Raw genomic sequence first — 27,607 nt, forward strand, 5'->3', positions numbered from 1 at the left:
CAGATGGACCCAGTGCAGAAAGCAGTGATCAACCACACCTTTGGGGTACCCATAGCCAAGGCCAAGCGCCCAATCATCTCTTGCAATGTCTGCCAGATCCGCTTCAATTCTGAGGTGAGTCTTGGAGGATCTGGTGACACCAGGTCCCAGTCCTTCTCCTTCATAGCTTTTTCATGCTGTGCGGCCCGTGGTGGTGGGTCTCAGAGAGCGGCAGTGGGCTGCTGAGGGGCGGGAGAAGTGAAAATCCCATTGAAGATGCATTGAGAGACATTGCTCAGATCACATCCCACTCACGCAAGCCAGGGACTCAACGAGGCTCAGGGGGATCTCTGTAGGGCTGGTTTCAGAGATGATGGTGATGTCATAAGAAGAACCTTGCTGGATCAGGCCAAAGGTCAATTTAGGCCAGCCTCCTGATCTCACAATGGCCAACCAGTTGTCCCCATGGGAAACCAGCAAGGAGGACCTGAGCACAACAGGCCTCTCCCCTCCTGCGATTACCAGCAACTGGTATTCAGAGGCATACTGCCTGTGACAGTGGAGGCGGAACATAGTCATCCTATCGATTGCTTTAGCCTCTATGAAATGGTAAGCCTTACGCTCCGTATCTGAACCATAAGACGCAAAGACCAAGTTGGTTACTGCCCAGCCTCTTGTCCCAAGGTGAGATTTTCTACCGTAGAATGAAGAAAGCAACAAAGTACATCACTTCATGAACCTGCAGGTTGACGTGTATGAACACAAGGAGTTGCTTCACTCCGATCTGGCCCATCTAATCCAGTGCTGTCCTAACTGGCAGTCAATCTTCAAAGTCTCCAGCAAAGATCTTTTCCATGCCTATTACTGGTGATGCCTGGGAATGTGCCTAGGCAGTTCTACATGTAGCGCATGGCCCCTCCACAGGGGATGTGAGCAGGTTAGCCAAGGTGCTTTTGAAAGGAAAAAACAAATAGCTATCCTGTTAGACCCGAGAAGCCATTTAATTCAAGGTCAGGCCATGTAACTTCAAGATTCGAGGAAGGCTGCTGTCTTGGAAGCGAGGGCCGTTGACATCAGTGAGGCCTGCTTCTGAAGAAACCTGCTTAGGTTCACACTGTAAGGATGAAACTAGATACAACCTGCAGTGTGATGTCATTTCCCTTGTGCCAGTAGCCAATTATGTGAGACAGGCAGTGTGGAAACGCACAAGGGGATGAAGACTAGGGAGACAGACAGTTGCAGTAACCCTGTTACTTGTAATGTAAGGTTACCAGACTTCTCCATTTCCCGGGGACAGTCCCTGGATTTACAAATCAGTCCCCTGACAAAATCCTATCATTCCTACTGAAGTTGAAAAGTGTTCCTGGATTCATTGGGGAAAAAATCTGGTAACCTTATTGTAATACCTCATTCCATCCCAGCTGCACAGGATGAGACAAACAGCTCATGGCATGGTCAATCAGGTTTGGGAGATCAGTGACAAAATAGCCTCTCATCCACACTTCCTGCTTGTCCCACACTTTATAGGCAAGGCTCCGAGTGGTTTTGCCTTTGCTCTGCCCCCCGCTTTCCCCCAGAAAACCCAGTCTTTAGTGCTGAATCGAAACAAACTGCAGTCTGCAGAAAACCCGATTGCTATTTGTTCCGATTTGGTGCTTAAGATCGGGTTTCCTGGGGGGATTGGTGGGGCAAATGGAGATGTGGATAAGCCCCCAGTTGTTTATATTTCGTGGGGGAGTGGGGAAAGACTTTTAAAAATTTCTTCTCACTTTTTCATGGAAGTATGAAAAGCAAAAAGACCGTTAATCTACTATTACACACTTTGAAAAAAATGTTACCCAGGAAATACGCCATCTAGGATAGCAGAAGTGTTGCTTGGCTATAAAAACAATGGAAAGAAAGAAATTAGAAAGGATAATGAGAGGAAATAGGTAATTAAAGCGTCTTCAGCACTCCCCCTTCCCGCAAGAAAAGGGGGGGAGAGAGAGCGCAATTAAGAGAGGCTATTCAAGGAGCAATTAAGAGGCTATTTATTGCTAATCCCCCAGCTGCAATCACAAGCAGGCAATAAAATGGACAGGACCTGCAAACATTCATTAAACCTGGAAAGCCTTAAAGGTGCTTTGCTTGTCCGCACGGGACAGGGCTGGTGCTGCAGCATTTGTGTTCACAGAATCGCCCACAAATTGGGTGTGCGGAGCTCATGGGAGGATTGCACAGGAAACAATGTGGCTTAACAACAGCAGACAACCCAAGTAAACAAAGGCTGGCCATTCCAAAGAGAGAGACTCGTATGTGGAAGTCACATATATTTATGCATAGGGCTTCCTGGTGTTCTTGGTCATCCTGGATCAGTCAGGTGTGAGCTTTTAACATGCTCAGGAAAGTTTATGGCAGTGGTAGGCGACATGGCAGCCTTCAGGTGTAGCTGGCTTTCAGTTCCCATCAGCCCCAGTCTGTGTGGCCGATGGTTAAAATAAAAATTTGGATGGTGAGGAGCAAGCAGATAGAAAAAGTTTTTTCTCCCTCTTTCATAGAACTCAGGGACATTCAGTGAAGCTGAAGGTTTAGGATAGGACAAAATTCGTTCCAGAGGTCTGTTCTTAACCTGAAACTGTTCTTAACCTGAGGTACCACTTTAGCTAATGGGGCCTCCCGCTGCTGCCGCGCCGCCAGAGCACAATTTCTATTCTCATCCTGAAGCAAAGTTCTTAACCCGAGGTACTATTTCTGGGTTAGCGGAGTCTGTAACCTGAAGCGTATGTAACCTGAAGCGTATGTAACCCGAGGTACCACTGTACTTCTTTCCCTCTGGATTTTGCTCCCACAAAAAGTAGTGATGGCTTCAAATGAGGATTAGATACCTTCATGGAGGAATAAGGTTATCAATGGCTACCTTCACTGTCAGAGGCAATATGCCTCTTCAGTGACTTGTTTGAAACCATAGGAAGGGAAAGATCTGCCAAAAAAGCTGAAAAACATCTTCATGTATACGACAACGGCCGCGAGAGTTTTAATAACACAAGGATGGAAGACTGAAGAAACCCCAACTAAAGAATCATGGCAAGAAAAATTGATGGACTATGCAGAACCGGCAAAACTGACATACAAGCTACGGGGCAAGGATAACTGTGACTTTAAAGATGAATGGGAACCCTTTACAAAGTATTTGAAGACACAACAAAGTGAACTGGACTCCTTGGCTGGTTTTGAATAAACATTCACGAACTTGTTATTGATAATAATCAGCTAAATAGTTTGAGGATCGATACAACTGTGTAACATGCAGAAAACAGCATTTTTAGAGAAATCAAAGACTGGAACTGAGGGAAGTCGGGGGGTGGGGTAGGGGGTGGGTTCTGTGGGGGGAGGGAGGGGGAGGGAAGAAAAATGGGGGGGGAATAAGGATGATATATTTCTGGATAATATGTTTTGTTTTAATTCTGAATAAAAAATTACTGTATTTTTTGCACCATAACACTCACTTTTTTCCTCCTAGAAAGTAAGGGGAAATGTCTGTGCATGTTATGGAGTGAATGCCTACGGATAGCGGGGGGATCTGCTGCAGTCGTGAGCAGAGGATCCATGGTTCCCCTTCCTTCCCTCCTCCGTGGCTCGCTTTGAAACAGCAAAGCGGGAGAAGAGCCGCTGAGTGGGGAGGAGAGAGGGACAGAGAGTCTGCTTGCTTTAAAGGAGCAAAGCGGGAGAGGAGAGGAGCCGCTTACACTAGTGTAAGCGGCTCCTGTCCAGTTGGCTCCTTTAAAGCAAGCAGGCTCTCTCTGTCCCTCTCTCCTCCCCACTCACCTGGCTAAATAGCAGCAAAGTTTTTCAGCAAGCCGGGGAGGAGGGAGAGAAGCAGAGCCTGCTTGCTTTAAAGGAGCAAAGCGGGAGAGGAGAGGAGCCTTCTCCTCTTATACCCCTCTTCTACATTATTAACAGCATCCTTCTCCACCCACCCCACGCGTGTTCCTTGTCCCTTGAGTGCTTTTCCTTCCCTCCCCACTTAAAACGTGGTTACAAAGCACAGATCCACATGGATCCTCAGGATTTTTGCATTGGGCTACCCCAAACTCACCGTCAGATCACATGTCTGTGGCCACTGCATGAACCACAAAAATCATACATCCACTGTTTTGTTTACAATATTCTTTTTCTTGTTTTCCTCCTCTAAAAACTATGTGCGTGTTATGGTCGGGTGCGTGTTATAGAGCGAAAAATACGGGTATTAAAAAAAGAAACCACAGGAAAGGAAAGAGCTCTTGGGTCCTGGTTACAGGCTTCTCCCAACCATCTGGTTGGCCCGATAATGTTCTTACAGTTGAGGATGAGGAGAGATGTAGTGCAACATCTGAAGGCACAAGCTTGACTACCCCTGAGCTCCAGACTTACAGCACGATGTGATCTGGCGTCAGTTTTAGCTGGACAGTATTCTTAAGAGGACAGGTTTGTGGCAGGGGTGAGGGGCTGTGGCTTCACGCTGAGCGGTACTGACCGCTGGCTAGGTTGAAGAGGCAGCACCAGAAGTATGCAGACATAGGCCTGTGGTTTGCTTGATTGCTTACATGCTTTCTCCTTTCCACAGAGCCAAGCCGAAGCACACTACAAGGGGAACCGCCATGCCCGGCGAGTAAAGGGAATTGAGGCCGCCAGGACGCGGCAGAAGGAATCGGGAGCCCGCGAGGGTGACAAACCGGGGCCTGTGGGCAGTCCGTCCTCCAGCATCGGGGAGAGTGACTCTGACCGCACAGGTACCGAGTTTCCCATTCTGGTCTTGCCCTAGAGCCTGAGGAATGTTTGTTTGTGCAGTGTTTGAAGTGCTATGTATTCCCAGAAGAAGGTGACTGGGCTTTGTGAGCTCCCTGTGGCCCAATTTGCACCAGAGCTTAGCTCCAGAACTTGTCACCCCAAGTCTAGGACCCGTTTCCATACAAGAACTCTGCCCTGAAACACAGGAAGTAAAACTGAAGAGGTGTGGCCCTGATCATTCACAGAGAGCATTTCCCTCACCACTAAATACAGCCCAGTCACATGTATTTTCTTGGCTGTTTTTTTTTTAAAAGAAACCAACAACAACAAATGAATAGCTCAGTGGTCAAATAGCTCAGCTGGTTAGAGCAGTCTTCCTTAACCTCAGCCCTCCAGATGTTTTGAGACTACAATTCCCATCATCCTTGACCACTGGTCCTGCTAGCTAGGGATCATGGGAGTTGTAGGCCAAAAACATCTGGAGGGCCGAGGTTGAGGAAGCCTGCGTTAGAGCATGGTGCCGATTACACCAAGGTTGCAGGTTCGAGCCCCGTATGGGACAACTGCATATTCTGGCATTGCATGGGGTTGGACTAGAATGATGATCTAGGATTCTATGAATTCTATTGGGGGGGCGGGCCCTTCATTCCCAGTAGGAGAGTGTGTTGCTCTCCCCACATGCCCTGCAGGATTTTGCAGCCTTTTCCTTCCCGCAGTGCAGCCAGGCAGGTGTGGCGAATATTGACAATGCTGGCTAAGGAAGAAATACAGGGCCCTGGGCATTACCTGTATCCCACCTCAGTTACAGGGTTCAATAAGACATTAGCCGTATTCTGCATCAATTATAGGGTCAAGGGCGAAACCTTTGCTCAGAAGGTGGGTGGGGGGAGGGAAGGCCTGGCTCTCGCATCCTGCCTTTGACATCTTGCCTGTCCTCTCGGTGCTGGGAACTTGAGCTGACTTGTCAGCACTGGTGACGGAGGAGCAAGCGGGTAATTAAATCGCATCTAATTAAACATTGATCACGGCTCTGATGGCCGGTGGAAATGGAGCTGGGGCTGTAGCCAAGTGACTCGCCTGGGGAACTCTGCCTCCCAGCTGTAGAGAAGGGTGCCAAGTAACTACTAAACCCATTCCCCCAGCCCCACGGCACTCCCCACACACAACCTCAGATGAGATGGGTTGACGCCCTCCTCCCTGCTATGCTGCTGCCAAGTACAATAGCTAATCTGAGAACTTTTGTGTGCTTCAAGGAAGGAGGAAGAACAAAGAGCAGGGGTCTAGCAGATGCCTTGGGGACGCTGGTAAACTGGGAGGGAGCACAGGTAAAAAACAGAAACCACCTTGCCTGTAGCAGGAAGGCTAAAGACAAGAGCAGGGGTTGTCATCCCAGCAAGAGGCTTTTGTTTTTATGGCAGGATTTAACCCAGGGCTGAAATGAGAGCTTTCTCTGCCGTGTCACTACACTTTATCCCAGGGATGGAGAACCAATACTCCCCATATGTTGTTGGACTCCCAAGTCCCACCAGCCCCAGGCAGCTTGGCCCAGTGGGCAAGGATGTCAGGAGCTGGGAGTCCAGCAACATCAAGAGTGTCAAAGGTTCCCCCCTTCTGATCCTTTGAGAAAACACCAAATGCCCTGCAGTACCTTAAAAAGTAGGGATGCGGGTGGCGCTGTGGGTTAAAGCACAGAGCCTAGGACTTGCCAATCAGAAGGTTGGCGGTTCGAATCCCCGCGACGGGGTGAGCTCCCGTTGCTTGGTCCCTGCTCCTGCCAACCTAGCAGTTCGAAAGCACGTCAAAGTGCAAGTAGATAAAATAGGTACCGCTCCGGCGGGAAAGTAAAGGGCATTTCCGAGCGCTGCTCTGGTTCACCAGAAGCAGCTTAGTCATGCTGGCCACATGACCCGGAAGCTGTATGCCGGCTCCCTCAGCCAATAAAGTGAGATGAGCGCCGCAACCCCAGAGTCGTCCGCAACTGAACCTAATGGTCAGGGGTCACTTTACCTTTACGTTTTACCTTAAAAGCCAGGAGCTTAACAGGCAAGAAAAAACTGTGAAGATGTTCTTCTGGGTGTGTGTTGTGGGTGCTATATAAATAAAATTCATAGACTCAGCGCCTCTGCTAGGTATCTGTAAACACATGCATGCCTGCATCTGGGAGTGTGCAGAGTCTATATTTTGCAAGGTGATTTTAAAAGGCGACGAAGGAACACGTTCTGCAAACAGGCACAATGCATGATTCAACCAAGCGAAATTAACGTTCATTTAGAAATTGACAAGCCCATAAATGTAGATAGGCCCCAGACATAACCAACCCTCTCAGGCTGATGTTCAATCTGCATTACATGTGAGGGTAATTACTGTTTGCAACCACTTAACCAGCCATGTCGCCATTCAAACCCAAAGAAATGATGTCTATATAATGAAATGGTGTCAGATAAGGACATGGTCTGAGGCCACAAGAGGCAAACGCCTTGCTAATGCTAAGCAAGAACAGGCCTCCTCATTGGTGCCTGGATGGGAGACCATCTGGAAGCTCCCTGCAGGCAACTTTTGAGTTCTGCGATAGAAGAAAGGTGGAAAATAAATGTACACATTAAATAAAATAAAGCGTCCTATCTGTCAGTGGACTCCAGTTCAGCAGGCTGGCACTCTGTTGATCTTGAGCAGAGAAGGAAGCAGTATGTGAAAATTGCCAAGCTAGCTTCTTTTAAAGAAAATGTATTTCAAACTTTAGGTCACATCCACACCATACATTTAAAGCTTGATTAACAGTCATTGAGAATCCCGGGAACTGTAGTTTGTTTAGGGTGCTGGGAATTAGTCACACCAACAGGGTAAAGAACAGCTACTATCCGTGGGCTGTTAGGCTGCTGAATGAAAAGATAACAACAGGGCAACTTACTTTCGGGTTTGGTGGGTGTGCGTCAGTAAACGAGGGGAATTAAGACTAAGAGAGCTGAGTGGGGTGTGCTCGTGTAATCCCACTGTATACAAGTTGTACAAGTGACAATAAAGTATTTCAATTCTAGCTCACCCTTAACAAACCAAAGTTCCCAGGATTCTTGGGGGCAAGCCAGGCCTGCTAAAGTGGTTAAGAGTGCTTTAAACATGTGGTATGAATGTGACCTCATATTCTGCCTTTTAGCCTAGAAACAGGTGAAGGATTAGCCCAGAATAAGTTCTGTATGGCAGGAGCTATGCCTTTGCGCATGCACAGAAAAGGCATCTCTGATTGCCATGCAATTGATGGCAGCCTCGGGGCTAGCCCCCAGATTTTGCCGTGTGAAGTGAAGGACAAGTGCAATTGGCAATTGGATCTTCCTTCACCACTGGTGACGTAACAGCACCCTCCACGGACCCTGATGGAAACAGGCTGGTTTAGGGGGCTCAGGGCAAGTTGCTGTCCCTTCCCCAGCCCTGGGTATTCTGTTGCCTGAAGCAGCCACCTCTGTTTACCTAATGATAGGGCTGGCGCTGCCAGAATATTTTGAACAAAATGGCATAGGTTGCCAGATTAGAGGATTAAAGCCCCTTTTAGAAATTTAGTCACTATATGGTTTGATTTGCATGCATTACCTCGCGTTGCTCCACATTCTTCCCTCCCCTTATCCGCCTTCCTCAATGGCTCAGACCAAAAAATGATGAAAAAACACAAAACAAAAACTAGGGGAAAACAAGAGTATTAACACCACATGAAACAACCAACTGGAATCAGCTGGGGGCCAGAAATGCATGTGTAAACAAGATTGTTGTTGTTGTTTTGCCGAACTCCTGAACACCACCCGCGGGTGAGCTCAGCAAGCTCCCTTGGGAAGCAAATTCCTCAAATAATTTATTGTCTCTGGATGCTTCAAAAATAAATAAATCTCAATGCTTTTAAATTCTTTAAAAATATATTTTAAAAGTAAACATTGGGGGAAAAAACTTTTTTAAAAGATTGATTTTTGACATTGTGTGCAATTCTATTTCACCTCTGCTGCAGGTGGCTTTAGTCTATATACAGCACACAGCCCTAGATTATATGGGAAGGGCTCCTAGCTGAGTTTTACATGTAGAAGGTCCCAGGCTGTATCCTTGGCATCCTCAGCTAAAACGGATCAGGCCATAGGTGATGGGAAAGACCTCTCTCTGCCCAACACCCTGGGAAGCTGCTGCCAGTCAGAATAAGAGAAAATATGCTCTGCTTCCTAATCTCAGTTGTTTGTGGTGACATTGCGGCTCCACAACTGGCGTAGGAAATCCATTTTGCCCATGGGTTTCTTCCAGCTCTGCAATTCTATAAGTCCATGAAGCTAGGTGGACAAATAGCTTGCTCTGATATAAAGCAGGTTCCTTTGTTTCTGATGCTAAGATTAAAATAAGTACCTTTTCATCCCAGGTCCCGATACCAATTCTTGGGGACTTCTGTTCTCTCCATTCAGACAACTGTCCATTTAGTCCTACTCTTAACCAATTCCTGATCCCCAAGAGGACTTCAGAACCCATCAAATCCACTCTTTAAAACACACACACAAACACCTATTTAATGAGAGCTTTTGCTGTTGTTTTCCCATCTTGTAAGGTGTGTCTGAACTCTGTAGGGCTCCATCAGCCTGTTGCTGGACATTTTCTCAAGGTCTAGCAAATGCTTGGCACAGCTGCTGTTGTCTTGAGACATAGAAATTATAGGAATAATTACTCAAAGCTGCTGGGATCTTGCCACCAATGACCTCAGAACTATATTTTTGGGCTTCCCTCCTCTCTCCTGAGCAAGACCCTGTTGCTTTTGCTCAGGATTTGGGCTGAGAGAAAGGGGTAGGGATTATGAGAAGTGCATCTAGGTGACTCACCAGAGAAGGGTGTAACTTACAACAACACAGAGCACTCAGTGCTGCCTGCATGCTCACCATGTGTGTCTTCTGGCTGGTGGTGTTGTCATAACAATCTCAGGCAGGATTCCAAAGCCATGTTCTCACCGGGGGGCTCTTGTTCAAGACCTTTTCCTCAGGCTCCATCCCAGGGGAGCCCAGGTGCTGCATTCAAGTTGTGCAGGTCTTATTCTCCCAATTGGCTCAGCTGGTGTGTGCTTTAGACTGAGCCTGGCTATAAACAAAATTAAAAGCTGCAGAATGTTCTATAAAGCAAGCACATCCCTGCTAGTCCCTATGCCCTGCGGCAAAGCCTAAATGCAGGAAGCTGAATGAAGGAAGAGTCGGGGCAGAGCAAAGGAAATCCTCTTTCATGCAGTGCATGGTTGAATTTTGGAACTACCCCCCTCCCCACAAGAGGCAGTGACCTAATTTAAGGTAAAGGTAAAGGACCCCTGACAATTAAGTCCAGTCACAAACGATTCTGGGGTTGCAGTACTCATCTCACTTTACTGGCCGAGGGAGCCGACGTTTGTCCACAGATGGTTTTTCTGGGTCATGTGGCCAGCATGACTAAGCCGCTTCTGGAGAACCAGAGCAGTGCACGGAAACGCCGTTTACCTTCCCGCCGGAGTGGTACCTATTTATCTACTTGCACTTGATGTGCTTTCAAACTGCTAGGTTGGCAGGAGCAGGGACCGAGCAACGGGAACTCCCCCGTCGCGGGGATTCGATCGGCAAGCCCAAGGCTCAGTGGTTTAGACTAGATGACTTTAAAAGAGGATTAGGCAAATGTGTCCATCAATTGCTGCTAGCCACAATGGCTATGTTCGGAGGGAATCACAAATTGGGAGAGTGCTGTTAGTCCTGCTCATGTTTTTCCCATAGCCCTCTGGTGGGCAACTGTGAGAAAAGGATGCTGGACTAGATGGGCTACTTACTGGCCTGATCCTGCAGCACTCTTCTTCTGTTCTTTCAAATCATTTCAATACTTGCATTTTCGACGGTTTACCCCAGCTTCAGTTTCCCTCCTCTTGTTTTGTTTCTGGATTGCAAGCCCCTTTAGGAAGGAGCCCCCTCCTCTGTGAACCACGATATGTGTGGATGGTGCTGCTGTATAGATAACATTCACAGACTTGGTGCCTCTCTGCTAGGTATTGGCAAACCCTTCTTTGGGAGATTACAGAGGGTCCCAGAGGCAACACATTTATTGATTCTGTGTGTCAACCCGTTTTCCCTGAAAGACTTGACTCCTTCACTCTGTAGGAAAGAAGCTTTGGGGTTTATGGTTGCTGTGAAACACAGACCCTCATATAGACTCATCGATTTGGAAGGAACCTCAAAGGTTGTCCAGCTCAACCTCCTGACAATCTGGAATATCTACTGTCACAGCATCCCTCCTAGGTGGTCATCTAGCTTCAATTAAAAACCTTTAAGGAGAGAGAGAGAGGCCATCACTTTCTGAGGCAGCCTTCTCTGTTGTCCGGCAGTATGAACATAAGCAGAGCCTTGCCAGGATCAGGCCAGTCTAGCTCAGTCTCCTGTTCTTGCCGTGGCCAAGCAGATGCCTATGGGAAGCCTGCAAAGCAGGACCTGAGCACTACAGCCCTCTCTCCACTTGTGATTAATCATAGAAGTATTTGCAGTACTAGGGACGTGGGTGGCGCTGTGGGTTAAACCACAGAGCCTAGGACTTTCCGATCAGAAGGTCAGCGGTTCAAATCCCCGCGACGGGGTGAGCTCCCATTGCTCGTTCCTTGCTCCTGCCAACCTAGCAGTTCGAAAGCACATCAAAGTGCCAGTAGATAAATAGGTACTGCTCCGGCGGGAAGGTAAACGGCATTTCCGTGCGCTGCTCTGGTTCACCAGAAGCGGCTTAGTCATGTTGGCCACATGAACTGGAAGCTCCCTTGGCCAATAAAGCGAGATGAGCGCCGCAACCCCAGAGTCAGCCACGACTGGACCTAATGGTCAGGGGTCCCTTTACCTTTACCTTTATTTGCAGTACTGAGAAGAGCCAAACAGAAACCAAAATGGTCACATAGAAACCAGTATGGCCAGGCAGATAGGGGGTCCAATTCAGCTTAAGTTGTGTGTATGTAAGGCTGTGGTCCTGTTAATTCTTACTGGGAGTAAGAATTGAACAAAGTGGAGTTGAGTACTGAGGATTGATTGAAGACCCATTGATTGAATCCAGAGGAACAAAGATAGCTCAGCTAACTTAAATCAGACTGCCTTCAGAGGGATTTAATCACAGCAACGTTTAGCAGGATTGGGTCGACAGGTTTGCAGCCTTCTTAAGTGCCTTTAACAGCAACCCGCCATACAGAAATTATGCAGCTGAAGCTTTCCCTGTCACTTCGTTTCTATACTTGGAAATCTCTCCACACTTAATTTTCAGAGTCTCAGGCTGCTGTTAGGGGCATAGGCCAATGAAACGGTTGTAACCCCCAGTGAGACTTCAGCCAGGTAAAGTTCAGCAAACCAGTTTCATGCCATAGGTGAAAGCAAATTTGTCAGCTACCTACCCACCCCTCTTTTGGCAACGTTTCTGTTCCTGGTTGCTAAATTTTGGCCTGTTGTTCAGATGTTTAAACTCAAGCTCAGAACTGGCAGAAAGTTGAAAAGTAACACTGACTTTTGACGATGAAAGTTAGAGGCACTGAACAAAACTGGCAACCTTTGGTGCTCCATGTTATCTTGGTTTCTGTCTGTCACAGAGGAGGAGCAGTGAACAGCTTCGCCAGGACGATTACGCAGATGTAAAAAGATTAGATGTGGAGGAGCTTTGTGTACTAAAATGGGTACAGAAATAGTTGATTGTAAGCATTCACTGTACTCAGGGCTGTAGTCTCTTCAGCGAAATGGTCCCAAGTTCTGTGCCCCAAAACACCAAATTGTATCAGCTGAGTTGTTGTTGTTTAGTCGTTTAGTCGTGTCCGACTCTTCGTAACCCCATGGACCAGAGCACGCCAGGCACTCCTGTCTTCCACTGCCTCTCGCAGTTTAGTCAAACTCATGCTGGTAGCTTCGAGAACACTGTCCAACCATCTCGTCCTCTGCCGTCCCCTTCTCCTTGTGCCCTCAGTCTTTCCCAACAGCAGGGTCTTTTCCAGGGAGTCTTCTCTTCTCATAAGGTGGCCAAAGTATTGGAGCCTCAGCTTCAGGGTCTGTCCTTCCAGTGAGCACTCAGGGCTGATTTCCTTCAGAATGGATAGGTTTGATCTTTTTGCAGTCCATGGGACTCTCAAGAGTTTCCTCCAGCACCATAATTCAAAAGCATCAATTCTTTGGCGATCAGCCTTCTTTATGGCCCAGCTCTCACTTCCATACATCACTACTGGGAAAACCATAGCTTTAACTATACGGACCTTTGTTGGCAAATCAGCTGAGTAAGTTGTACCAATGTGTGCATACTGGGGTTCTGCTTAATTCATATCTGCACGCTCAAGTCCAAAGAGGAACAACGACTTGGGCAGAATACTGATGACTGAACTCCCTTTGTATTTGCAAGCTTATCTTCACAGCCACAAAGATTACAAACTCGTTTAAAAAGAAAGAAGGGAAGTTGGGATCCCTGGGGGGGGGGTGGGGGGAGGTTTGCGGGTTGAAATGGGCACCAGACATCACACACATTTGGTGCAGAGCAACTGCAGAGGCAGAGCATCCGTTCCTTGCTCCTTGCATCCTGGCAATGCTGCTTCTGTCCCAGCCCTGAACCAGCTTGCGCATTAAGTGAGATTACTCTCCGGAGGGGGAAGAGGGATGCAGTTGGGACAGGAAGTCCGCCTTCCTAGTTCTGCTCATTTCTTCCACATTTCTTCCTTTCCGGGAGAAAGCGGACAACCAAAGCCTGGTAGGCTAGGATTCACTGATCTTATGTATGAATAGGAACCACATGCTGGGCTGGCAAGCTTGCAAGTTCTGTCTTGTGGGGTGTGGGGGTGTGCCTGTGCAGTATCACACGCACACATGCCTTTTTAAGATCCTGAAAGGCAGACAGGGTAAGATGCAAATGAAAACAATGGAAAGCTGGGAATTTCAGGAATCTCACGGCTGCACCAAGCCAAACCCTTTGTTTTATGGCAGGATCACAGCCTTGAAGTAAATAAAGTGAAGTTTCTTGGGGGAAGAGGCATGGCATAGGGAATCTAGGCTTAATACAAGTGAGAGATCAGACTGCTAGCTCTTTTTTTTTTAAGGGTCTGTTCCTGCACCTTGGACAACAGTTTGAACCATGTAGATGTAGGTGGTGAAGTTTCTTCCGTCATTTTTCTTCCAGGCCAGGGAAGACTTCAGTTGTGTCAGGTTGCTGTTAAAATATACAGGGCCAGGGCTAGTTTTGAAAGAAAGGCCCTTTGCTCAACCCCAGAACATCCTGCCTCTACACATCTGAAATAAAAAGCCAGGAATTGCAGACAGGCTTAAGCCGGGGGGGGGGGCGGGTACTCTCCTAGATGAGAGTGGATTTTGGCCAATAACACAGTGCCACAGGGTGGTAGAGGGGCACACGCCAGAATTTCCTCCTCTTCACAGCTGTCACATGTCTTCTCCAGCATCAGATTGTGCTAGCTTGACCTCTGTCCATTTGGACATTTAGAAAGAGATCACCACTCTCTCTGCTCCCTAGATCAGTGACATCCATCCTTCTTGGCCCTGGAGTTCCCAGGTTGAAACCAGAGCTGTGTTTTAATGGGAGAAGTTGATCCTTTAAACCAGGAGCAGCGCACCTGCTGCCCTCCAGCTCCTACCAGCCCCAGCCAGCATGGCCAATGGTCAGGCATGATGGGGGTTGGAGTCTGTCGATATCTATAGAGAGACATAGGTTCCTTGTCTCTCTGTAGGAACCTGAGTCTGTCACTAGGCTGTGGCACTTAAGCCCGACCCTCGCCTTCTCTGCAGAAAAGGAGCCACTGTAATGCCTTAGCCCCATTCTTGCTGTCCATGCTGCATGCTGAGCTAGGAAGCCTTTCTGTTTCTCTTTTTTTTATTGCAGCTGTTAATGAAATAATTTCTTTTGGGGGACGGCATAATTCGGAGCACATGCCTGGCTCCCGAGCCAGGGCCGCTGTTTATTCTGTTGACATGTTAATCTGGGCCGGGCTGCTTTGGTTTCGACTGAGCTGGGCCAAGCAGGCTTCTGCCTGAGCCCAGAAACCATCCCCAGCTCAGTCTGATTGCAGTTCTTCAAAACTGGATCTAATAATAGCTGTCTGCTTCGAGCTAAATGAGAGCAACAACTGTGATCCCATGGTGATGGAGCATATAGACAAGGCCAGCCTGAGACATTCTGCAGAGCAGCTAATGGCACCCACTCTCACAGGTTGAGGTGCGTGGCAGGCGTGGCTTGCTGGTTTGGCAGAGCTGCCACACTGGTTTCCCAGCATGTGGGTTGCCGTTGCTTGCAGGGAGAGAGAGAGAGGGAGAGATGGTACGGAGACAGGCGTGGTGCAGACACATTGGCAGAGGCAGCCTGGTACTCCTGAGGGTGCATGCAGAATTCATCATGCGAAAGGCTGGGCTGGATGAATCCCTAGCCGGAATTAAGATTGCCAGAAGAAATATCAACAACCTCAGATATGCAGATGACACAACATTGATGGCAGAAAGTGAGGAGGAATTAAAGAACCTTTTAATGAGGGTAAAAGAGGAGAGCGCAAAATATGGTTTGAAGCTCAACATCAAAAAAACAAAGATCATGGCCACTGGTCCCATCACCTCCTGGCAAATAGAAGGGGAAGAAATGGAGGCAGTGAGAGATTTTACTTTCTTGGGCTCCATGATCACTGCAGATGGTGACAGCAGCCACAAAATTAAAAGACGCCTGCTTCTTGGGAGAAAAGCAATGACAAACCTAGACAGCATCTTAAAAAGCAGAGACATCACCTTGCCAACAAAGGTCCGTATAGTTAAAGCTATGGTTTTCCCAGTAGTGATTTATGGAAGTGAGAGCTGGACCATAAAGAAGGCTGATCAACAAAGAATTGATGCTTTTGAATTGTGGTGCTGGAGGAGACTCCCATGGACTGCAAGAAGATCAAACCTATCCATTCTGAAGGAAATCAGCCCTGAGTGCTCACTGGAAAGACAGATCCTGAAGCTGGGGCTCCAATACTTTGGCCACATCACGAGAAGAGAAGACTCCCTGGAAAAGACCCTGATGTTGGGAAAGATGGAGGGCACAAGGAGAAGGGGACGACAGAGGACGAGATGGTTGGACAGTGTTCTCGAAGCTACCAGCATGAGTTTGACCAAACTGCGGGAGGCAGTGGAAGACAGGAGTGCCTGGCGTGCTCTGGTCCATGGGTCACGAAGATTCGGACACGACTAAACAACAACAAAAACCTCCTTTCCCTGCCTGGAAGTGCCCCACCTGCCAGGAGGTTAACGTAATAGCTCCTCCCCACCCAGCAAGCGCGGGACAAGCAGAAGTGTGGATGAGCCCTCCGTCTCCAGCTTCCGCAGGGCAGAGGAGCATACTGGGTAGATGAAACCAAGGAAGGAGAGTCAGGAGGGAATTGGTGCCGTGTTCATATTGATATTTGGAGCTGGGAGCTACCTGTTTTGCCGCCGACTCAGAATTCTGCAGAAATGTCCTTATTTATAGATCTGACCCTTTGTCCCTTCTGGCTCAAGGCTGTGGTGGGTTGCTATATGGCGATGGGAGCAACGGCTTCCTTTTCAAACGTCCCAGAAAAGTGCCAGCTTGCCTTAAAAGGTTCTTGTCTTGAGGGAGTTGAGTCACATGCTCGATGTCTCTTCCCTAAGTCTTCTAAACCCCGTGACCACAGCAAACAAAGTTCAAATCCCAGCTGAAGCCAGGGGAGCTGAAAGCACTAGAAGCCTGGGCTCATTCTCTTCTTTCTGCTGCCGAAACCCAGCTGGCGGAAGGGAAGACTGGGTGAAACGAAGGCACCCAGCATGAAGCCTTGAGAACATTTAGGGCAGTGTTTCCCAAACTTGGGTCACTAGCTGTTTTTGGATTGCAGTTTCCATAATCCCTGACCACTGGTCCTGCTAGCCAGGGATGGTGGGAGTTGTAGTCTAAAAACAACTGGAGATCCAGGTTTCGCTTGGTCACCATAGGTGACCAGGAATTCTGTGCAGGTGAGTGGGAACACGGGTGGGAGAGGCCACTTGGTTTCTGTGCTAGCCATGGAGGAAGGAAAACCCTTTTTAAAATTCCCAGTATAGAAATGCAGAGTGTTAGCAGAGGTGGAGGGCTGGATGACTCTAGAACTTCACCAATTCACTTAGTTAGAAGGCTTCTTTTTGTGGAGAGAGGGGGGGACAACACTTGCCTGCTAAGGGATGAATAACCTGTGTTTCAGCATGAGCCACAGAGAATGGAACTTCCTTCTATGGCATAGAACTAGCATAGAAATACAACATACTAGAAGGCTAGTAATTTTGGGGGGTGGGGGGCTTGCAGGCTAGTAACCTTTGTGTACTTACAGTGGTACCTCTGGTTACATACTTAATTCGTTCTGGAGGTCCGTTCTTAACCTGAAACTGTTCTTAACCTGAAGCACCACTTTAGCTAATGAGGCCTCCCACTGCTGCTGCGCCACCGGAGCACGATTTCTGTTCTCATCCTGAAGCAAAGTTCTTAACCCGAGGTACTATTTCTGGGTTAGCAGAGTCTGTAACCTGAAGTGTTTGTAACCTGAAGCGTATGTAACCCGAGGTACCACTATATTTGTAAGACTGTATTCAGCTGGCAGCATTGAGGTAGGGAAGCATAGGAACAACATCATGGCAAGTGGAGAAGAAAACATTTTGCTGCTAGGCCTGTTCCCAGATCCAGGTCATTCTGTGTGGGGAAGGAAGGTGTCAGGAATGCTTTAGGTCACGTTGGAAAATCCACACACACTGGACATCTGCTGTGGGCTGTTTACTTTATCTGTGTGCAAGGGTGTCAAAGCTAACAGTCTTGCCTATATTGGGCTGTCAGGACAATTTTATTCGGATGTCTGTAACAGCCCTAGCTATCATATATATACAAGTACTGAAGAAATGAACCTATGCTGCCAATTCTCGTAATAGACCAGTATAAAGTAAGCAGCTCATAAGCGGCACACAAAACACCCGAAAACCATTCTACATTCTAAATCTTATATTAATAATCCAAAAATTGAGAGAGCTATGTACAAGATCTGCTACAGAAGCCACAAACAGAAAACTCATTCAAATTGTGTCCAAAAGGAAGATTCAGTCTTTAAAGTTCCTTTAGCCAGGCTCCTGTAGATTTCAACAAAGGTAAGTTGGATCAAACAGAGTGTCAGTGATGTTATGCACAAGAGTTAGACAGGGTGCTGGCGTTTGTCACCTGTTTCGCCCATGTAGAGTCTTGGGCTTCTTCAGTAAATTCTCTCTCACGGTTTTGATATATTTATAAACATTCAAGTCCATATGTTACATTTCTTCTTAGATTAAGCTATAATATTTAATTTCTTTCTTCAGGAAATTCTCCCATTTGAATGAGTTTTCTGTTTGTGGCTTCCGTAGTGGATCTTGTACATAGCTCTCTCAATTTTTGGATTATTAATATAAGATTTAGAACATAGAATGGTTTTCTAGGGTTTTGTGTGCCGCTTATGTGCTGCTTACTTTATACTGATCATATATATATACAGGTTATTGCTTTAGCACAGGGATGGGGAACCAAGAGGTTGCTGAACTTGAGCTCCCAGGGAAGTGTAGGGAAAAGTGCACCATGAAGACCCAGCACAGCAAAACGGCAAATGGAGCTAAGTGCAAGTGGGAAATGCTGCACATTGGGACAAAACAAAAATAAATAAATATCCTAACTTTGCATATTCAGGGACTGTCTGGGAAGAGATTGTGAGCTTATGTGAAGTGGCTCAGTGAGACCAGTGTGCAGCCGCTGTGAAGAAATCCCATGCGAGGGATTATTAGGAAAGGGATTGAAAATAAAACAGCTGCTCTCCTAATGCCTTTATGTAAACCGATGGTGTGGCTGCATCTGGAATACTGTGCATATGTCTGCTTGCTCCTTCTCAGAAGGGAGGGCATAGTGCTGAAGGGGGGGGGATCCAAACGATCAGGGGATTGGAGAGCTTTCCTTGCGATTTTTAGTGGGGCGGGGAGAGATGATGGGATGGAACCACACCTGAGATATGTTTTTAAAATATGCATGGTGTTTAGAGGGGACGCGGGTGGCGCTGTGGGTTAAACCACAGAGCCTAGAACTTGCCGATCAGAAGGTCGGCTGTTCGAATCCCCGCGACGGGGTGAGCTCCCGTTGCTCAATCCCTGCTGCTGCCAACCTACCACTTCGAAAGCACATCAAAGTGCAAGTAGATAAATAGGTACCGCTCCGGCGGGAAGGTAAACGGTGTTTCCGTGAGCTGCTCTGGTTCGCCAGGAGCGGCTTAGTCATGCTGGCCACGTAACCCGGAAGCTGTACGCCAGCTCCCTCGGCCAGTAAAGTGAGATGAGCACCGTAACCCCAGAGTCGGTCACGACTGGACCTAATGGTCAGGGGTCCCTTTACCATTTAGAATTAGTCTAAATGATCTACGTAATTTGAACCCATTGGTCCTGGCTCTACCGTCTGAAGCAATTGTAGTGGGGTTGTTCCATCATCTATGTGACAGCCCTTTGGAAAAGACAAAATAAAACCCTTCTTAATCAATAGTGAATTTTCATGGACTTTGGTGCCACAGGGTGCAGACTCTCAGAAGAGTGTTGAAAAGTTTTCCTCATGCCATTCATAAACGTGCCAGGCCCATGAATAGCTATTGCCTATGACAGCTGCCAGATCCTGGTTATTCTTTGACTGTTGCCTTTGACTGTTTAGGGGGCTTCTTGTAAACATCTGGCTGCCTACTGTGGCCAACAGGACGCAAGTCTTGATGGGCCTCTTGTCTGCTCAACGAGGAGCATGTTCATGCTCTCTGGCTGAGCATTAAGAGAAACATTTTGATGGTAGGAACACTTTGAGAATGGAAGCTGTTTCTTGGCCAGGTTGGGTGTGTGTGTGTGCTCTGCCTCACTGAAGGTCTCATTCTGTACTTTCAGTATCGGGATCTGAAGAGGTGTTACCCAAGTACATTGTCATAAGGACAAACCACACTGCCCATTTTAGAGACAGAAGCTCTGTGTTTCAGAAGGCATAGCTAATGGCCTCATGAGTCAAGGGTGAAGGTTTTGGGTTGTTGTTTTTTTTTTAAAAAAAACCTAATCAGAAGAGTTTCACAACACAATCCAATGTGTTCTGAAGTAAGTCTCATTCTCTTCAGTGGAGTTTACCTCCAGGTAAATGTGTTTTGGATTGCAGTCTTCCAGTGTTGTTCTATGCATGTTTACTGACATGCAAGTTGCAATTTTGTTTGATGGGATGTACTCCCCAGTAATGTGTGCATTGCATTGCATCTTCAGTTACACTTCTGAAGATAGACATTGGCTTAACAATGAGCCTGACTGATACCACTTATCAGGATATATATATTTGTTGTGTTTCTATGCCTCCAGGGAACAACTGCCTTTGTAATAATTGCCTGTGAAATAAGCTTCAGCAATTGTGCCGTGACCAAGGGCTGAGCAGAGATTTCCCACTTCTGCATCCAGCTTCATCACTCTAGTTCAGGGTTTGGTGGAACTTGTGGAGCACCAGATGTTGTTGGGACTACAAGTCCCATCATCCCTGACCAATAGCAATGCTGGCTGTCTGGGGCTGAATGGATGTAGAATCTGTACAGTGTGCATATGCACATATCTGGTATCTGTGGTTTATTCTTCATTTTAATCAGTCACAACAAATAAGGACTGTTTAAACATCATTTTTATATTGCACTTCATCAAACATTGGGGTAATTCAAATGAGGCATAGCAGTTAAAATAAGACAGACATTTCTTGCACCCAATTTACCCCCAATGTCACAAAATGCACGGCGACTGCCAGAAACTTCCAGAAGTACCGGCAGCTTTCCCTGCAAAATGTTCTGCCGTATACTTACCACCCAGTAATAAATACATCACTTTGGAATATGGTAGGATGATGAAGTGTCTTTTTAAAAATTAGCTCAAGCAGTTCTTCCCTGATTGAATTTTAAAAGGACCATACATATAAGTGGAGAAGTAAACCGTCCACTTCTTGCACACTGCAGATAAAGAGCTTTATCCCTGGAGAGGTGTTTTCTTTCAAGTGTGTGTGTGTATTCCACATACATTGGCACAAGGAGGTGAGAGAAAGCTTGCTGAAAACAACTGGTAGCTCATTGAGCTAAAAAAGCGAAAAAAAGGTGAATTTTGTGTTAGGAATTGTGAGCTGAGTAGAGGCAGGTGCTTGCTTTAACTCTGCCTGTTTGAGAGTTTTTATTTATTTGTGAGTATGTTTACTTCAGGGGGACGCGGGTGGCGCTGTGGGTTAAACCACAGAGCCTAGGACTTGCCAATCAGAAGGTTGGCGGTTCGAATCCCTGCGGCAGGGTGAGCTCCCGTTGCTCGGTCCCTGCTCCTGCTCCTCAGTACTGCTCCGGCAGGAAGGTAAACGGTGTTTCTGTGCGCTGCTCTGGTTCGCCAGAAGCGGCTTAGTCATGCTAGCCACATGACCCGGAAGCTGTACGCCAGCTCCCTCGGCCAGTAAAGCGAGATGGACCTAATGGTCAGGGGTCCCTTTACCTTTACTTCAGGGATGGGTAAGAGGTGCCTGCTGCAAGCAAGGCCCATGCAGTCTGCATCCTCTGCACCTACCACTGCCTCCTTTTCCTTGGAGAAGGGCCATAGCTCAGCAGGAGAGCATCTGTTTTGCATGCTTAAGGTCCCAGGTTCTGGAAAAGATCCCTGCCTGAAGCCCTGGAGAGCTGCTGGCAGTCAGTGCAGGCAATACCAAGCTGGATGGACAAATGACCTGGCCCTGTAAAAGGCAAGCACACTTAGGTTATCTGGTGCACAGGAAGGGGGAGGTGGTGGAGTTGCTGCAGCTCCTCAACAGTGATCTTTCCTACTGAGGAAGGACCCTGGTGCCATACGTCTCAGCCCCTTTGGCAGGGATTTGTTATTTATTTCATTCAAAAGATAATACGCTGTTGGCGTCAGTTTCTGCCAGTCAGTGGCCTCCATCCCTGGTGCCCTTCCTTAGTGAGAAATGCCACTCTGCTGAAGAGGGGGGACCACTGTCACTGCTATCTTCTCCCTGTGGCCCAGGTGAGCATAGTGGATCCTTGAGGGAGGGGGGCTTTGCTTGGAGGACACACACATTATCTGAACTCTTTTGGGCAAACAAAGGGGTGTTAATACTGGCACTGTGGTCTAAATCACAGAGCCTAGGGCTTGCTGATCGGAAGGTTGGCAGTTGGAATCCCCTCGACGGGGTGAGCTCCCGTTGCTCGGTCCCTGCTCCTGCCAACCTAGCAGTTCGAAAGCACATCAAAGTGCAAGTAGATAAATAGGTACCGCTCCGGTGGGAAGGTAAACGGCATTTCCGTGTGCTGCTCTGGTTCGCCAGATGCGGCTTAGTCATGCTGGCCACATGACCCAGAAGCTGTACGCCGGCTCCTTCGGCCAATAAAGCGAGATGAGCACTGCAACCCCTGAGTCAGCCACGACTGGACCTAATGGTCAGGGGTCCCTTTACCTTTTCTAATCTCCCTTTAAAGTAGGTGTGGGGAAGCTTGCGTCCTCCAGATACTGCTGAACTACAACTCCCATCACCCTTGCCTATTAGCCGTGCTTACAGGGGCTGATGGGAATTGTATTTTAGCAAGATCGAGTGGGGGGCAGGTGTTCCCCACAACTATTTTAAAGTCATCTAAGGCAGTGACCATCGCCTCCTCTTGTGGTCTGTAATGCATTGTGAAGAAGTCCTTTCTTTTGTCTTTCCTGAATCTACTGCCAATTGGTTTCATTGCCCCCCAAGTCTCTGTTACTAGGAGAAGAGAGGAAGAATCCCTTCTGGGTTTCTCCTTTGTCATGCTCTGGTTTTGAGCTTCCCAGGAGCACATGGCAGTGGCTGCTGTTGGACCAGTTAGGCCTTGGGCATGATCCGAGGAGGCGAGTCATATGCTCTCAGGCGTGAAAACAGGGAGCCAATCTTCATAGCCATGTTGCTTTTTAATTACCGAGAAGTAACAAGAAAAATAGGTCCTATTAATAGACGCAAGGTCACACTTAATCTCCATAGCCTGAATCCTCTCTTTGTGCTAGAACTTTGCAGACTCAGTGCTTAAGGACTCCAAGTGACTCATCAAAAACTCATGTAATGGGATAGTTTTTCTCTCCACCTTACTTGCCCTAAAGTTTTTGCATGCTTTGTGATATGTTCCACAGGATATAGCTTTGTAAGCCTGCCGTTGCTCCTTGCTTTCAGTTGATTTTTTTAAAACCAGTAGGTAATTATGTATTTGAGAGCAGCTGAAAATTCACTCATTGTATCTACGAATCAGGGCTGTATTAGCAAGGAAACCAGTGCTTGCTCCTAATAAATGTATTTTATAAAATAGCCAGCTCCTGGATGTGACCATCACCGTTTTCTCTCAATATTTTTTTTTTAAAGAAATATTTATTAAAGTTTTACAAAAACAAATATGCAAGAACACATAATAAAAGAAAAAAGAAAAATAAAGATACAACATATAAAAACACAGAAAAAATAAGAAAAATAAAAAACAATTCCATTTTTCATAACTTAAAACTCATTTGCTTGTTTCTTTGACCTCCTCACACCTCCCCTTCTTGTATTCCCATTTAAATAATCGAATCAGCAAATCCTTACCCTCTTTCATTTATCTTAACTCTATATCTTAACATTTTATAACTCTGTATTTTCATCCATTATCAATTCATTTTTGCATATTCTTATTAACTTTGTTGCTATTTTCAGAGGGCTGGAACTTCCTATTGATCTCCTAAATCACATTGTTTAACCCCCCCGTCAAATTGGTTTGCTCTATGTTCACCCTGCAGGGACTGACTGAAGCAAAACCTTCTGTTTTCTGGAACAGGCAGGAATGGAACCACGGGGAGTGCTGTGAAGCTGCGTGGGGAGAATGGTTGCTGAGAACAGGCATTTAAAAAGGCACACGTCCTCAAAGATGGAGAAGAGGGTTGGGATCTCCCAAAAGTCTTATCCCCACCCCTACAACTTTAAAATGCAAACCACAACTGTCAGATTTATTTGCTGGCAGTTATTTAGCTGCTTCTTTGACAGCCCCTCCTTTCCTCCCCATCCATCATCTGTTGCCCTTCTTTGTGTGCCTCCTCTGTGAGAGGTCCGGAGGGCAGCAAATGAGAACAGGCCTTTTCTGCGGTGACTCCCCAGTTGAGGAATGCTCTCCCCAGAGACGCTTGCCTGGCATCTTCGTTACATATCTTTAGGTGCCCGGCAAAAACATTCCCAGGCCTTGGGAGGATTTATAGGGGAGTTTATTGTTTTTGCTTGTTGCTATGGTACATATTGGGATGCGGGTGGCGCTGTGGGTTAAACCACAGAGCCTAGGGCTTCCCGATCAGAAGATCGGCAGTTCGAATCCCTGTGACGGGGTGAGCTCCCGTTGCTCGGTCCCAGCTCCTGCCAACCGAGCAGTTTGAAAGCACGTCAAAGTGCAAGTAGATAAATAGGTACCGCTCCGGCAGGAAGGTAAACAGCATTTCTGTGCGCTGCTCTGGTTCGCCAGGACCCGGAAGCTGTATGCCGGCTCCCTCGGCCAATAATGGTCAGGGGTCCCTTTACCTTTACCTTTACAGTGCCCTGTGATCCTTGGATGAAATTTAATAAACAATAATAATAATCCACCAGGACTGATGAACAAGGTTCAGAGGCGAGAGGCATATAATAGAAAACACTTGCCCTAGGAGTGAATCACCTGGCGGAACAGAGCCTCAGCAACAGCCTCCCTGCAGAAGCATCACTGTCGCTTACCGGGGAGGAGTAAGGTGGTGGCAGGGTCAGGGCAGTGATGGAGCCGATCCGGCATTCCCACTGGTGCCGGCCCCAACCTCACAGCAGCCTTAGCCCTCTTCCTCCCTTTAAGCTGCAGCAACACTTCTGCCAGGAGGCTCTTGCTGCAGCCTCCCCCCCCCCCCCCCCGCCACCAGACAGGCAGCTCCAGCTCCTGCACTGGCCCATTTTTACTCACAGAGCTGCTTGCAATGAATAATGCATCGTATTGCAAACAGTTTGTTTTCTGCTGCCAGGTATACACCTTGAAACTCCTTATTTTCTCCTGCCCGCTGTACCCTTCTCTGAGTTTCTCAGCTTTTGGTTGCTTTCTCTGCTGCAGCTCTAGTTTTTCCAGAGGTTCGGAGCCCAGCTTTGCCTCTTTCATCAGTGATGCTGACTTAGAAAGAGAAGAGGGGCTCAACAGACACTTTTGCTGGGTCAGTCAGAGGACAGAGCCATACCTCAAGCACAAAGTCATACTCCCCACTAAATTAATCTGGACAACCTGCCAGGCACAGTGGGTCCTCTCTCCGTGGTCAGTCGCTAAAGTGGGCTCGATTAAAATGGCTTGGGAAAGTCCCTGTTGGTAAAGGTGGTGAGGTGGATAATCTATGTTAAAAGGGGACTAATCTGAGTTAAGTGATCTTGGATGTGCATTGTGGCAGGGATCAGAGAGATTTAGCAACTGCCCACATCTCCCTAGGGAGGCACACTTCACACTTGAGAATTGGTGCATTATTAGGCCATTCAAAGCCACCTCCTGACTGTTCATATTTGATTCTGCTCCCAGCGTGATCAGATGAGTCCATTGTTGTGCCCTGTGGGGACTGCCTGCTATAAAGTCATCTCCCTAGCTCCTGGGTGAACAAGATCTGCATCTGTGTTCGGACATATTCTGCTATTCACTCTGGAAGTTTGAGAATCTGGGGTATTTGGCGCAGGATCTGTTTTCCTGAGAACCCCAAAGGACCATTATAACAATCCTCATTGCAGGAGGAATAACTGTGTGTGTGTAATATATAAAATATATGGGCTCTGCTGTATTACATTAATAGGAAATAAGAGGGGAAAGAGAATAACCATGTTAAAGATTGCTCTTCTGGCAGAGAATAGTAGATTTTATTTATTTCTGTTCTTTCTTCGTTAGCTTCTTTGATCTTTGAATCTACATTTGTATGATAAAACATATTTTAATTTTCAATCTTGGCAGCAGAATAAATTATGCCAAGCAAATGCATGTGCAATATATATTTGTGTGTTCTGAGGATAAAACTGAGGACTCCTGGGCATGGTATTTGCATTTTAAATAATAATAAACTAAAATATTTAGCAGGCGGTATTACAGCCTTGCTCCTCTTGCTCTCGTAAAGAGGTCTCCATAATCCAGCCCCAGAGGCAAGGTTTAATAAGCCAGGGCTCAGCTTTGGAACCTGTTTTGAATGCCAGAGCTCAGATCTAAGGCATGCCAAATATTAATGCATTGGTACTGGCACCCCCTGCTTAGGAGCAAAAGTTTCCTAGCTCTGTCTAAGATGGAATTAAATAGAGAAATATACAAGTGGGACTCAAACAAAATGGTGAACTGTGGTTGGCTAGCTGGAACTCTGCCCTCTTCCACAATACACCATTCCTTCTCTCTCTCTCTCTCTCTCTCCCTCTCCCCCTCCCTCCCTCCCTCCCTCCCCCCCCCCCCAAGTTTTCCATTCCCACCCCCTCCAACCGTCAGCCTGCGTTCCATGACCACTGGGCATGCTCAGTCCTCAATGTGGTAGCCCTTTGATCTGACCCAATTTCCGTACAGAGTGGCAGAGCTAGTCCTGATGCAGGGAAGGTGATGTGTGCCATGCCTGCAACACAGACCTGTTAATGGGATGTGTGTCTATAAGGCAAGAGTGGGGAACCTGCAGCCTATCTTTGTGCAGGGGGCAAGGAGAGAGAAAATAAGGGAAAGGGGGCTGGCATGGAGAGAGAGAGAGAGAGAGAAGAAGAGTTTGGATTTGATATCCCGCTTTTCACTACCCGAAGGAGTCTCAAAGCGGCTAACATTCTCCTTTCCCTTCCTCCCCCACAACAAACACTCTGTGAGGTGAGTGAGGCTGAGAAACTTCAAAGAAGTGTGACTAGCCCAAGGTCACCCAGCAGCTGCATGTGGAGGAGCGGGGAAGCAAACCCGGTTCCCCAGATTATGAGTCTATCGCTCTTAACCACTACACCACACTGGCCACAGTAGAGCCTGAGACTCTTAATCTCAGATTGTCCATATTGGTCAAAAAGATTCCTGCATTTCAGGGGGTTGGACTGAATGACCCTCGTTATCCCTTCCAACTCTGATTGTATGTGGCAGGGAGAGAGGAAATGAGGGAAAGGGGGTTGGCAGCGAGAGAGAGAAAAGGATACCCTAAGTTTTGGCATAGGCTCCATCCACCAGGAGCTCCAGCCCCTATATGCTGCCAGCATGCAGCCCCCGACACTTAACCCTCAAACAAATGTGGCCTTCGGCAGCACAAAGGTCCCCCATCCATGCTGTAATAGGGAGAGGCTCGGGGAAGGCATTCGCTGAGATAGCTGCTAACTGATTCTACTTCTATAGTAGCCAATGAGCATTCTATACAGCGATTAAACAAGCTGTTGTAATCAAGTGGTATATAAAATAAATACACAATGGCACCTAGCTTTGGCTCTCTGTGGTGAGGGGCAGGAATCGGAATTGTAGAATTGGAAGAGACCCTGAGGATTAGTTAGCTCAACTCCCTGCAGTTGCAGGACTGTCCCATATGGGGATCAAACTTGCAACCTTGGCATTATCAATTCCACACTCTAACCAACTGAGCTATCCAGTGAGCCAAGTGTTCTGTGTTTACTGTTAGTGATGTGCTTGGCGTTGCTCTCTGGTGAAGCCCTGGAATTGAAAAGATTTGGGGGCAGAGCCCTGGTGAGCTTGAGCCGAAATTAATCATTGATTTGAGCCCCCCCCCCCTCAACTTGGCATTTTGTATGGCGGTTCCCTCATTGCGAGAAGCAAAGCTACAGGGAACCAGGCAGAGGGCCTTCTCGGTAGTGGCGCCCGCCCTGTGGAACGCCCTTCCAGCAGATGTCAAAGCGATAAACAACTACCTGACATTCA

At 47.3% G+C, this 27,607-nt stretch overlaps 1 protein-coding gene across 15 annotated transcripts in view; it reads left to right on the forward strand.

Moving 5' to 3' along the window:
* Positions 1–27,607, forward strand: part of ZNF385A (zinc finger protein 385A) — a 198,261-nt gene that overhangs the window by 154,615 nt on the left and 16,039 nt on the right. For 14 of the 15 annotated variants that reach the window (XM_083599419.1, XM_083599415.1, XM_083599407.1 and 11 more), the window contains 2 exons: positions 4–114; positions 4,562–4,727. In XM_083599419.1, the coding sequence (XP_083455545.1) occupies positions 4–114; positions 4,562–4,727 (277 nt within the window). Of the gene's footprint in view, positions 1–3; positions 115–424; positions 589–4,561; positions 4,728–27,607 lie in introns of those variants that run through there. The other variant, XM_083599410.1, reaches the window with a different exon arrangement.

This window comes from Podarcis filfolensis (genome assembly GCF_964270895.1).
Source record: "Podarcis filfolensis genome assembly, chromosome: 2".
In the NCBI taxonomy this organism is placed as follows: Eukaryota; Metazoa; Chordata; class Lepidosauria; order Squamata; family Lacertidae; genus Podarcis; species Podarcis filfolensis.